The following is a 14,397-nucleotide window of genomic DNA, read 5'->3' as shown; positions in this document are numbered from 1 at the left end:
CACGTCACAGCACATACTTCCTGTCACCGCCTGTTGTCTGAAGGAGGGATGGCAGTGACAGCGTTCATGCACGACTTAAAAGGATGATGCTTTTTGCTTATTAACAAAAGACTCACACTGTACGTGTTTTCATATCGGTAGCCTGAGAGATAGTAGGAGTGGCCACGTAACACCGCGTGGAATAAGAGGCATTCAGTCCCTCTTGGGCAGTTCAGGCAGATCGTTGTGCAAACATAGCAGGCCCACTGGGGTTAACTCAGCCATGTAATAACACCACAGTGGAATAATGGGCAGCCGTGCTCGAGATTGTTTTTGTTTGCCTTGTAAAATGGCTGATTCTGAACTGCGAGGACACGTACCTTGGGAAGGAACCTCTCGCTCAGGTTCAGTGTACGATCAGATCAGATGCTGTTCGCAGCATTAGAACCATACATCTTCCTCTTAGAGCACGTTTGCACATGTGCCAAAAGTGGGCCAAAGATCACAATCCCTAAACACATCTCCACTCATTCAATTTACACTCAGCCAATTCCAATTAGCTCAGGGCGCGGAAACGAAAGAGTTTAGAGGCGAGAGGGAAAAAATGGGTGTCTACAGAATCTTTGCACTGTCCTCATTTGAGGAAATGAAGCATGGCCTCGGCTTGACCCGTCTCCCTGGGCGCTCAGGCAAATGGAGTGAAGCGTGCAGGTGTTCGACAGCGCTAAAATATACGTGTAGGTTGACTATATAAGAGTGCACTGACAGAACTGGATCACTTGCCTTTGCCAGGGGACAAGAGCCACGCTGCAGTGACAGAAATGGCTCATAAATGGCCACACACTGCATGCATACACTCTACTTTGCATATATTAGGTCTCAGGAAGCCTACTTGCTCGTTGCTGTTGTCCATCTCTCAACCACGATACCAGAATGAACACTTCTGAGTCTTAAGCTGAGTCCTACTCTTAAATATACTACTCATGGAGCCTGAAGTAGAGATGGCCCCTGGAAATCAGGTTAATGAGAGATCATCTGGTGTTGTTTGACTTTTTTGACTTTTTTTTGTCCTCTCCAATAATTGAAAAAAAAAAAACTTTATTCATACAATGATTTGATTAAACCTCTTATCTATGATGAACATTTTGAAATTTTGAAATTAAAATGTATTTTACATATTTTTTTAGGGACAAAATGTAAAAAAGTCAAAGTGACACAGCTGCCCTGATATTATAATGAAGAAAAAAGCTTAATTATAAGAAAAGCTATATAGCTTATAATTAATTATAAGAATACAATTCTTGAAAAGACAATCTAATCAAATACAGTATTCTTACATAGTCATTCATTATTTCTTTAAAAAAAACATGCTGCTTATTAAAATTTGAAAATAAAATTGTGCAACTCCCCAATATTTATTTGTATGAAAATATATGTATATATATATACACACACACACACAGTATATACATATATGCACACAGTATATACAATATATACAGACACACACATGCACAAAATAATAATTCACAAAATGTTTTTGAGAATAACGGTTAATATGTAAACATCTACTAATGACCTAGAAAAAAAGTTTGAGTTGTTTCTTTAAAATGTTTTCTTTTGCATTAATAATGGACTTGACATACATTTTTGCCTAATTCAGTCATATTTAGTTCATCGTGTTCTTAAGACATGGTCATGCATGAGCTAAAAGGTTAGATTAGCACTGCCTTGTGGTTAAGAATAAAATTTTATTAATAAATTTGACACTAAGTATGTTTAAATGATCACAAACCCTGGTGACCACTATCCTCATTTGAACCGGACCTGTTAAAACACTGTCTGGATCACACTTTTACACTCTGAGATAGTTCTCTTCTCACAACACATCTTTTATAAATTCTCAAAGGAGAACAGCAAGAGTGTTTAGAGCAGCAAGTTGTTTTACAAGCCAGAACCCATCATTTATTCTCTCCTGTGATATGTCCATTCGTAGAGCATATGCCCTTCTTAGCATAAATCCCCATTTCAGATCCAGATATAAGATTCAAATTCATGCATTTGATATTTAGATTAAAGAGGCATTATGCTTGACCATATATGCAGATTCACGGTCATTGTGTCAGACTTGGTCAAAGTAGCACGTTACCCCAGATGTGTACATTTAAGCAGACTATTGGTCCATGTGATCCCATATGTATTTAGAAATGGAGATTTGTGGCGGGGCTGAGAGAGTGGATTATTTTGGACAGATTAGAGTGTCATCTGCTGCGGGTTCAACCGGCGTAGAGAGCAATCATGTGAATGTGTGGCTAGGCAATGGGCATCAGGATTACCAATCCTAATCTTAGAGAGTGGGCCATTATCCACTGCATTAGTCTCATGGTCCCCAGAACCACTCATGGCATCTTTGTTTGGTAAAAGGGTGACTGCTGTTCAGTCCGATACGCACATGTCTTTTAAGTGCATAAAGATGCATGGGCTTTGATTATAATGCCTGCTGGGGTTTCACTTGCAATACACAGATAGGTCTGGACAGAGTGAAGTCAAAGTGTGTGAAAAGAAGAGCCACATTCTTTCCCTTAGTGGGAAAAAAATGCAGATTCCCTTAGTTGGGAGAAAAAGACCCTCGTGCGTTCCATTATTTAGCTGAGAATGAGCTTATGATGTTTTTTGCAGTGATTTGGGAATGCGGATAAAAAGATGACAGACTGTGCTCATTGTGCTAGTGGTCTTGTTGTACCAAAGCTGTGTTATGGCTTACTTTTACAAAAGAGATACCAGATCTTTTAAAAGACAGCTGTCTCTCTCAGTAGGACGAAAAAAAAAACAAAAAAAAAAACATCTAAGATTGTTTAGGATGAATTGCTTGTATTCCTCATTTGTAAGTTGCCTTTGATAAAAGCATCTACTAAATGAATAAATGTTAATGTAATATTTGTTGAGAAAAGCCCCCAAATGAAGATCTTTTGATGACATTAGATTACATGTAATGAAAGCACTAAATAAACATAAAAAGTGGTTTTAGAAGTCAATCTATTGTTTTATTTAAATATCATAGAAGATGATCCTATCACCTGCCTATAGTCAACAGCAGTCGTTCAAGAGTCTGTCAAGCTGTTCGAAACTTGGGGGCCGTTCACATGAGAAACATTACTGTTTAATGTCTGATATTTTTTTAATTGTTAGTCTGTGTAAACATGCAGCTGTTGTGCAGTCCTGCTGTTTTTCAGCATCTCAAGCTATGAGTGTTGTATTTCTAAGACACTGTGTAAAGTGCTGTGTAACAGCAGTTCACCTCTGGACCTTGAAACCATTCAGTTGTCTAAAGCTGTTTTGCTTCCCTTATTCTTTAGCTTGCAAAAACATAAAAGTGGTCATTCAAGCTTGTATGGCTCTTACAGCAAGAAAAACTCTTTATTGTGAACTTTAGGTACAGCAGTACAGAACCCTGCATATGGCTGCTTGCAGAAAAATAGATATTGTGGCCACAAATGAAGAATTCGCTCCCACAACTTATTAATTTGTGGCCATGTTTTATTAATTTGTTCCCTCATTTTGGTGAAACTGTGGCCATGTTGTAGTAATTTGTTACTGGTTTTAATCATGGCACGATTTAACTAAAATGAGGGAACAAATTAGTACAAAGTGGTGATTTTTTTTTTTTTTTTTTTTACAAATGAATGAGAACAAACTCTTAATTCATGGCAACAATACTGTGTTTTTATTTTCCCTGCATGTCATGTGCAGGGCTCCATAATGGGGTGAAGGGACATTTTATTTATCATAATTTATTATATTAGTACATTCTAAAACTAAATTAATGTGCTATATTGTTACTGTAATCAGTAATTGCTATTGAGTAAACAGAAACTTGACAAACCCATGACACACACCCAATTGAATCACACAAATGACATTAAAGCTGTCTAAAAATCCTCTACTTTATTCAATAAGATGTTTTGTAAAACATTCAATAAAAAATGTAATCACTTATTGCTTTTTATTAAACTAGTACTTGATCTTATGCATATTTTCTCAAAGCATTCTCATATGTAACACACCTCTAGATAATTAGACAGGTTTCTACTGTTTGAATATATAAAAACATGAACAAATCAAAAGTCATAAATTAACCCCACATCCTTGCCATAAGTGCAGATTGAGCTATTAATCTAAGAAAAAAAGCCTTGGCCAGTGCACAACCTCTCCGTTTGCATATCCATTCGATGCTTAAGGGTGCTGATGGTTTACTAGTCCCTCACAACACATATACATTCTTTTTAAGGAAATTGTGTACAAGGCAGTATTTGATGGTGATCTGGCAAGATGCGTTTTTTTTTTTTAATCCTTTAGCTTTCGAGGAAGGAAGGGTGCAGTTGAACAACAGCAGGTCCATTGTAGCTTCTAAAGCAGTCGGCGCCGACAGCTTCGGTAGTGAATCAAACCATAAATAAATAAATTAATGCTCATAAATAAGTTAATAAATTAAAACGATCTGTACATGTTTAAAAATGGTCTGTAAGTGAGAGTGCTGAGTGTGGTGTAAATAGTGCACGGGCCTGCAGGAGAACTGAACATGCTGCGTAACAGAGGGAAACCCCGCCTTCGCCTTTTTGAGCCATTCTTTTGCCGTTTCTTTTCGCCTCTGTCATGCGGTATGTTGTCTAAAGCAGGCCTTTTCTGGCCTTTCGATGTCGACACTACATGCTTGAACTCAAAATCAAGCGTGCAAGCAGCAGCGACAACACTGAAGTCAAGTAGGCAAGAGAAATTCCACTAACTGCATATAAAGATATATTGATGGTTATATATAATAGTAATGCATGTCAAAGTGTCAAATTTTGCAAGTGACTATATAGAGCTAATGTGTGTGCGAGTGTGTGTTCTGTTGTGCAGTGGATGCTAAACTGCTGTACATTCATGGTGAGGGAATGAAACAGAGAGAGCAAGCGCCATGTGATCCTGTCAGGCTGGTGGAGGCTCAGACAGAGGAGGGCTGGGGCGACTGCTGCTGCTGCTGCTGCTGCTACTCTTTTATAGAAGCACACATTTGCCCTTCTCCACCCATGGATTGTTCTTCATCAGCTCAGGATTCAGGAAAGGGTCCTCAGGCACACACTCCTCGATCCACTTCACCAGGCTGAGGAGAGGAAGAAAGTTTCCTCATCATTCTGGGACACAATGCTAACTGCGTAATCTATTTAAAGTAACAAACTTTGCATTTGGTGCAAAAATGAGTACTATTTAGGAGTAAATAGAGCAGAGATTTGCTCTGGATGCGTGTGACTTTGAACACGGATGTTGAGTGTTCAGGAATCGGGGCCATGCAAGATCGCACCCATGTTGAACACATGATAAATGAGGGTGATATTCGCGTAACTCTTTCCTGAAGCACCATCCATCACAGGCGATTAATAGAAATGGCGTGTCAAAGATGAGAGTGATATTCTTAGACTCCTGCTAGACTCCATCCAAACCCAGATGCAATTAAGTCATCATGACCCAACATTATGTCTCCACAACTGCTTATTCAGCTAAACTGCACAATAACACTGAAGGAACCACTACGCTGCGTAAACTGGGCTGTTCACTACTGGCCGGTAAAAGGTAATTTGTAACAGAGAAATTACCATTGTGAATATTTCAGGAAGAGAGCCCTGGGACGCAGGGAAATGAGATGTCACTGTAATGTGACAGTGGAGGGTGTGACTAAGAGGCCACGCTTGCTCTCAAATTGGAGAGTAAAGCACCAGAGATCTGAGAGCATTAGCTTTGTCCTGAACAATCACCAAGAGGACCTGGCCTCTGGGCAGCCTAATTTGTGACATGAGGTGAACCTGAAAATTCAGAAATAACTGCAGTGAGTTCGTGGTGGCATAAGAGTTATTCAATCAGGAAACAGTTCCACTGACAAAACTGATTACTCTCCACAACAGGAACATTTTTTAGCATATTAGATGACTATTTACCAAATTAATAAACAGAGAGACAAGAAATACCAATTCAAGCTATTTTATTATTATTATATTAATTATTTACTTGTATTACTTATATTTACCTCCAGTACTTACATTAGCTTAAAGCTTCTGCTAAAAATAGTCCATTACAACAAAAAAGTGGGACAGATAACACAACAATATTAATATATGTCATTGAGGGTTAATGTTCACCATATACACTACCATTCAAATTTGACAGTAAAGACATTTTTACATTTTAAAAAAAGATCTCAAATAAATGCTGTTCTTTTGAACTGTTCTTTTTCCAATCCATTACAGTTTCCAAAAAATATATTAAGCAACAAAATTGATAATTAGAAAGATTTCTTAAGCATGCAATTCAGTACAAATAAAATGATTTCTGAAGGATAATGTGACACTGAAGACTGAAGTAATGACTGTTGAATATTCAGATTTGCCATCATAAGAATAAATTACACTTTAAAATATATTAAAATAGAACATTTAAATTCTAATTCTATTTCACAATATTTTTAACAAATAAATGCAGCTTTGGTGAGAATAAGAGACTTTTTTTTTTTTTTAGAAATATAAAAAAAAAATGTTATTGACCCCCAAACCTTTGCACTGTAGTTTATACTGAAATATTACTCAAACCCTTTTAAAGTGCAATTTTTACCCACAGCAAAGAGTCACAAAATTGCTCCAATTACCTATAGACTTGACTTGCAAAGAGAGAGGTCACAGACTAATATGAGAAATGAACATAGAACTAATATATTGTCAAAACAACCACTAAATGTATAGTTTAGAAGTCATTCTAACAAAACATTGACTGGTCAATGCCATTTTGACCAATTACAATCAAGTATTTGTGTTATAAAAGGACAGAATACATGGGTGATATTCTAGTGACTTGCTGTTAGGTTTCTCTGTACTTGATTATGTGACGAAAAGCAACAAAAATAGAAGGAGGGTAGAAAAAGTCATTATCTTTTCTGTTGTGATATGGGGCGACAGCGTAAAATATATGGGTTGGAACAGAGACGATCACAGTGTGAAGAACAAAAGAGAGCACACTCACTCTGTCACTGTCTTTGAGGATTTCTCCCGTTTGAAGGCCAGCTGGTACTTGAGGCTTTCTACCTCCTTCTTCATCTGGGGCAAGTCCATCTCATCCATGACTGCGGCTTGATGTGGAAGTGATCAAACTAAACCTAAACAAGAAAGAAGATTGTTTTTGCACATTGTGTCCTAAAACAGATGCTTGTACTTAAATTGCTTTAGTGGATCTTTTACACGACTCAGTGATTCTTTCAACAGCCACCCTATGGAGTTTTTAGACAGGCAAATTGTGCCGACTCAAAATGTAAATGTAACATACAAATGTGTTTTTATTTTGATTAATCTTGAACAGCTGATTTTGCATCAATCGATGAGGATTGCAATTAATAATCTTGCTAAATCAGCACCAAGGATTTATGAATGTGATTTGTATGCCCATGCTGAACTGTTTGCATATGTTCCATGATAGGAAAATAAACAAAGAAACCACTTTTTCTAATGTTTATTCAGTTGCTTTGACTACCACAATAATTTATGTTGGGCTTTTCCAGCAATTATTGGTATCTTTGATTGATTCATTTAATTTAAATAAAAAGAAAATTGACTGCTCTTGTATTTTTATTTCACAAAAGTGAAATGCGTGGTTATAACTTAAAGGGCAGTTTCCATCTAATCTATCCCTTAAAAATGTTTTATTTAATGTAGTCTAAGGCTAATTCATGCTACATTTTATTTTTGACTCAAAAAACATGTCAAATAGATGTCACCACTTGAATCACAGTTTAGTAGATTACCTGATAAAACATTTCAACATTGAATATACTGTAACCGCACATATTCTGTTTTCTCCCCTCCCTATTTTGTTCTGGGATGCACTGCATGAATGTATTTGGCTTTCAAATAAATAAAGATTTCAGCAATTAGATCCTTGTCTAATGCTTCCTCCTCTCTGAGCGGGAGTTAAGGGGATCGGAGTTTGAGTCTGGAGAGTTTGAGTGTTGAGAGGAGTCCAGCATTAGGGCATGTGTGAGCCAGAGAGCAGAGACAGTTCAGCATGCAGGTGTTCTGCTGCCTCTCTACATCCGTCCCATAAAGGCTTTTAAGCGCTTCCCAGCAACACCAGCCAGACACTGGAGCCTCACACTCTAAAAGCTCTGATTTCACTATCTGAGACTAAACACGCTCGAAGCAGCTGGGAGATTGTGCTGTTTTTCAAATCAAACGCGATGCTCAGAAATGGTTGGCGGACAAAGATGTTTCGCAAACTGTAAAACTTCTCACTTCTTTCAAACCATCCGTAAATACAAAATTCATATGGAGATATTCAAGAAATACTTTTTAAATGTGACATTGTGCACCAATACAATGGAAGCAGAAATCAGTTATTGCCAGAAGGTAAATACACTGATTTCAGTGCTTCACTGAGGCCCTATACAAAAATATAATCAATAGTGTCCCAGAATATACAGCAGTTTGCCGCAAGCCATTGCACCCATTAGTCATGAACCAAATATTATTGATGCATCAAATCTTAGATGAAATGAATGAATGATACTATTCATCAGGTTTATGCTTTTGGTTTGTTCATAATATTATGTGTACTCATCAGTACAGTGGGACACTGTGCCATTTTAGATGGAGGACCAGGACGAACTTCCCAAGCCAAGTTCTTCATGTAGGTCGTTCAATGATGTAGGTCATCACCACATTGCATCCAAATAGGGAGAATTAAATTTCAGTTTGATTTAACAAAATGATTCAAAATGTAACAATTACTAAACTAAAGCACATATGATATGTGTGTTGTGTCCTACTGGCGTGAAAAGAACTCGAGAAGAAATCAAATCTGTCAATAATTGTGATAAGACAATTTCTGTAGCTACATGATCATCTGATGAAGACCAGCATGACTTGCTGTATCTCAGTTACCTCCAATTGGTATATTTAGGTTTCCCAGAGCAGATATAAAACTATTAGGAAGCTACTGCAGGCTGAGGGTGAATTGCAGGCTTCTTAATCTCCTCCCTCCTGTAAATATAGGCTACATTTTAAATAACCCAATGATTTTATTAATCAAAAAAGAGGGACGGATAAAAGCAGGACGCAGAAAATCGAAGTTTTATGTAACACCGGCAAAATCGCTGGCAGCCACAGCGGTGATGGAGGGAGTGGAAAAAACAATATGAAAATGCAAAAAATAAGAATGCATGGATATCAATGTCTAACATTTCACGCTAACATCTTAAGTTATGTCAACTGTCATCAAGAGTCGATCACGGAAAAGATGAGATCGATATGAATTCATATTTGTGTCGCTTACCTCGGTGATGTATCTTTGGGTAAAACCCGAAGCCCGTCTTTGGTGCAGACTGTTCTTATCTATGGGAAATGTCCTCAGATTAATCAAAAACACACATACGCCTGTGTCTAATTGACGAAAAACGACGGACGACTGAGTATCCGATGTAGACAGCCAAAGGACTGGGCAGGGAGACTGAAGAAGACAGGCTCCGGCGGCAGCGGCAGAGACGGCTGAAGCGATGCTGAAGAAGTTGAGCTGATGGCAGTGGTTACAGCCTAGTAAAGTGCAAGGACGCTGTTCAGCCACTGCTGGGCCAATGTAGAGGAGGTGCTGGGGCAAATCTGTCTGGGAGGGGGGAATCGGAGGGCGGTTATATGCTGTTGAAGTCTAAATGCCTCTTCTAATGTTGGAGACAAAAGGACGGCAATATCCCGTTGCCTATTCGCTAGAATTGTCCGTGTCGGTGTTTAGGTTTTCCATACGCATTTGCTTCTACTCTCCTGGTGCGTTTAGTCCACTATCTATGCCCTAATATGGAAAAATTGAGCTCCAATTTGAGATTAAGCGTTTTTGTTTAAGAAAACATTACATTATTTAGCTGTGCGATTTATTTATGTCCTGGTGCTTAATTAAATCACACAACAAGGGTGCTTTTCTGATTATCGCGGCTGTCAGCACGAATCTCTTGCTTTAAAAACAGTTCAGTTCAAGAAAAATCTGCCAGTTTGTTTATATTCTCTCCGCCAGATAAAATAGTTCCAGCCAAAAACACCTAGTTTTGCTTGTTGCTAAGCAACACGTAGTTTGAATTGCGGGCTGGGTATTTTGACGTGGATTCACCGAGATTTTTCTACTCGACGCGTTTTGTAATCCGCTTCGGGTTTTTAATGTCTCACTCATCGCTCATTGGCGCTAAACAAATTGTACTGGAGCGATAGGAAATACTGTCGATAAAAGACTTTCAAACAGCTTCTGGCTGGGGTCAAGATCATTGAAGGGATACAATTACAACAGTGAGCTTACTAAATATGAACAATGTTGGAAACCCCACTTATTAAACACATTTAAATTTACACTATACACTTAGGCTATATAAAATAGAAAAAAAAAAAAAATGCTAAATGAGTGTGTGCAATCTATCTTCCAAACCCTGTTTTTATCTAACTAGGTTATAGGCTACACATTATCAATGGTTCAGTGATATTTGTAGGCCAACATGGAAGTCAGCATCACCCCTGGTTCCCTCGACAAAAAAAGAAAGAAGAAGAAGAAGAAAAAAGATTTTTTCATTGGCTTTTGGATTTTTGGACAAGTGAACACAACCTTTATGAATTTTGAAGCTGAAATACAGTCGGCAGAAGTTAAAAATAATAATAAACACAACGAGGCATTGAAAACTGAGATGAGTTTTCATGTTTGGTCTTATGATGTGTCTCCAACAACCTCTGTATTCCCATTTAGCCACAAAACATACAGGTGTATTAGTGATAGACTGTATCTCAGAAGTGAGTACACCCCTCACATTTTTGTAAATATTTCATTATATCTTTTCATGTGACAAGACTGAAGAAATGACACTTTGCTACAATGTAAAGTAGTGAGTGTACAGCTTGTATAACAGTGTAAATTTGCTGTCCCCTCAAAATAACTCAACACACAGCCATTAATGTATAAACAGCTGGCCACAAAAGTGAGTACACCCCTAAGTGAAAATGTACAAATTGGGCCCAAAGTGTCAATATTTTGTGTGGCCACCATTATTTTCCAGCGCTGCCTTAACCCTCTTGGGCATGGAGTTCACCAGAGCTTCACAGGTTGCCACTGGAGTCCTCTTCCACTCCTCCATGACGACATCACGGAGCTGGTGGATGTTAGAGACCTTGCGCTCCTCCACCTTCCGTTTGAGGATGCCCCACAGATGCTCAATAGGGTTTAGGTCTGGAGACATGCTTGACCAGTCCATCACCTTTACCCTCAGCTTCTTTAGCAAGTGTTTGGGGTCGTTATCATGTTGGAATACTGCCCTGCAGCCCAGTCTCCGAAGGGAGGGGATCATGCTCTGCTTCAGTATGTCACAGTGCATGTTGGCATTCATGGTTCCCTCAATGAACTGTAGCTCCCCAGTGCCATGCAGCCCCAGACCATGACACTCCCACCACCATGCTTGACTGGAGGCAAGACACACTTGTCTTTGTACTCCTCACCTGGTTGCTGCCACACACGCTTGACACCATCTGAACCAAATAAGTTTATCTTGGTCTCATCAGACAACAGGACATGGTTCCAGTAATCCATGTCCTAGTCTGCTTGTCTTCAGCAAACTGTTTGCGGGCTTTCTTATGCATCATCTTTAGAAGAGGCTTCCTTCTGGGACGACAGCCATGCAGACCAATTTGATGCAGTGTGCGGAGTATGGTCTGAGCACTGACAGGCTGACCCCCTGTATCCTGTAAGATGTCCTGTATCCATCTGTACACTGGTGCCTCCAACCTCATTTATTTATCTATGCACAGCAGAGCCACAACTAAAACAATGTTCTTCTGTAAAACACTTGCAGTTTTTATATTATATTTATATAACTGCTAGAGGGCCAAAAGTTACAGTGTAAACGATTTAGACTATGTGTTGTTTAGTACTGTTCATTTATGCAAAACAGAAACATAACATATTTGAGCTATAGTTTATTTGAATTATATTACAAATGCTTTTGCACACAATTTGACATAAACCTGAAAGCACTGACAATAGTATTCCATCAAAGGTGGAACGACTGTAAACTGCTCACAGGGATAATTAAAAGTTTGCCTGTTTTATTGATACAAGGGTATCTGTCATCTGCTCATCTCAGAGCAGCACTCATGTCAGTCTTCTGTGATATCAGGAGGTGTAAGATGAGGAGAGGTGCCTGCGGGACAAGACAGCAAGCAGCAGATCAGATGAGCCCCCTTTTGTTAGACCACTGTCACAATGCAATGCATTTTTGGCTAATGCTAAAAGAAATGTGGGATGTCTTGGTGAAAGACAGACAAAAACATTGGCAACCAATGGCTGTTTCATAAAAAATGTCCTTTCACCACAGAATCCATCTAAAATGAAAACTGCTTATATCATTAACTAAACAAAATGTGCTCGGTAATGTGAAGATGGAGAACAAGTGGCTGCCACTAACTAAAGTGAACCACGGCTAAAATACTGTAGACAAAATGTGAAATAAATATAATTTAAAGTAGTAATACCTATGCTAAATATAGGCTTGATAAGATTAATGGTGCACCAGATTGTTCATACGCACAATTCTAGAGGGATTAAACCATATTCTGAGAGCTGATTGCAAACCTCCAGAATAATGTCTATATCAGATCACTGTAGGCCTACTAGAACACCAAACTTATTATCATATGTCATGACCAAACTATGAGATGTGATTCTCTATTTTTATCCAAACTGACTGCTTTTTAATTAAAAAATGTATTCGATACATTTGATCAGTATTAGTTAACATTGCCGCATTTAGACAATGCATTAATTGTCAGATTGGATTTGCCTTTTCAGATATTTGTGTTTCACAAACAGAAACAGACTAATAGCCACTGACCAGTTCTCCCTTCAGCCATTTACTTCCTAACTTTAGCACATCCTATTTTTATTCCATCCATCATTTATTACATGGGCATAAGGGAAGAATGGAGCACAGCTCTGAATACGCTTAATGGATCCTGAATGAAGAAGTTCCTGCAATGGTTTGCCGATGGGGTCAAGCTTTTGATGGGCCCGCTGGCTATTCTTTGGCTTAACAGTGCAAAGAGTAACTTAAGTGGCAGGTAGGACAACAGTTCATAGAGGCAGTGATGCTTCATCAAAGACAATTTACACAGATACCCTTTAATAGCCTGGGACCGCATTTTGAAGATAAAGACACGTCCCATGTGTCCTAAATTGATGGGTGTCCATGAGAAACTGCCATTAGTGCTTTAACACAAAGAGCAAATGCAAGGGGCCGTAAGCTACTCTAATGGAGGTTGCAGCTGAAAGGAATCAAGACCGTAGCAGTCCAAGAAATGTTATATTCACAACATTTCTGCATTTATTTTGGCCTTAAGTGGTTTACCTGTGGCTCTGAGAACAGCATAATGGAGCATCTCCAGCCAGGTGAATGCAGGTCAAATCATTCATCTCCGTTTCAAAAGTGCATGACAATAACAATGCCAAAATATCATTATCATTTTATTAATTTCAATGGATACAATTATAGGTATTATAACATTACTACATATTCCCAAAATACTACAGTACAACAGATGACAGAAACTTTTACACAGTTTACTGCACATGAAGAAATATTTCCCAAACAATTTCACTGAAATATCTGTAAATGTAAAAATATCTGTAAAAACTACATGGCAGAATTTAAAGGAATAATTTGCTGAAAATTCAAGATGTAGATGAGTTTGTTTCTTCGTTACATCATTTGTTCACCAGTGGATCCTCTGCAGTGAATGGGTGCCATCAGAATGAGAGTCTAAAGCTGATAAAAACACCAAATATCCACAACACGACCCCAATCCATCAACTAACATCTTGTGAAAAACTGTGTGTTTGTAAGAAACAAATCCAGCATTAACTTTAAACCATAATTTTTGGCCAAAACATAAGTCTATAATCCATAATTAAGCGTCCACCAGTGAAAAAATCCATCCTCTGTTGTTGTCTCACATTAAAAAACCACTGAACTGTTTTTGCTTGTAAACAGTGCTTGATCTGTGTGTATTTCTCTCCTATTTCTACTGGAAGACTTTTTCACTGGAGAAAGCAATATTATGGATAGAAGACTTGTACTTTAGCTGGAAGCAACCGTCGTGAGTAAATACCGTCTTGATGGATTTGTTTCTTACATACACAGCTTTTTGCTTTACAAGATGTTAATCGATGGGCTGGATTCGTGTGGATTACTTGTGGATTTATTGCGATGCTTATATCAGCAGTTTGGACTCTCATTCTGATGGCACCCATTCACTGCAGAGGACCCACTGGTGAGCAAGTAATGTAATGAAAAACTCATCTACATCTTGGATAGCCTAAGTATTTTTT

The 14,397-nt window shown here is 38.3% G+C and overlaps 1 protein-coding gene across 1 annotated transcript; it reads right to left on the bottom strand.

The window, feature by feature from the left end:
* Positions 1 to 4,313: 4,313 nt before the first annotated feature.
* Positions 4,314 to 10,092, bottom strand: gng13b (guanine nucleotide binding protein (G protein), gamma 13b). The gene is made up of 3 exons (XM_058770243.1): positions 9,328 to 10,092; positions 7,027 to 7,159; positions 4,314 to 5,122 (listed from the first exon to the last, which is right to left on the bottom strand). Exons 2-3 carry the CDS (start codon positions 7,122 to 7,124, stop codon positions 5,017 to 5,019), a joined length of 204 nt encoding a protein of 67 aa, XP_058626226.1. The 5' UTR covers positions 7,125 to 7,159; positions 9,328 to 10,092; the 3' UTR covers positions 4,314 to 5,016.
* Between the last annotated feature and the right edge of the window lie 4,305 nt (positions 10,093 to 14,397).

This window comes from Onychostoma macrolepis, chromosome 03 (genome assembly GCF_012432095.1).
Source record: "Onychostoma macrolepis isolate SWU-2019 chromosome 03, ASM1243209v1, whole genome shotgun sequence".
Classification (NCBI taxonomy): Eukaryota; Metazoa; Chordata; class Actinopteri; order Cypriniformes; family Cyprinidae; genus Onychostoma; species Onychostoma macrolepis.
The sequence above is the reverse complement of the archived record's forward strand: the minus strand, read 5'-3'. Positions and strand labels throughout refer to the sequence as shown.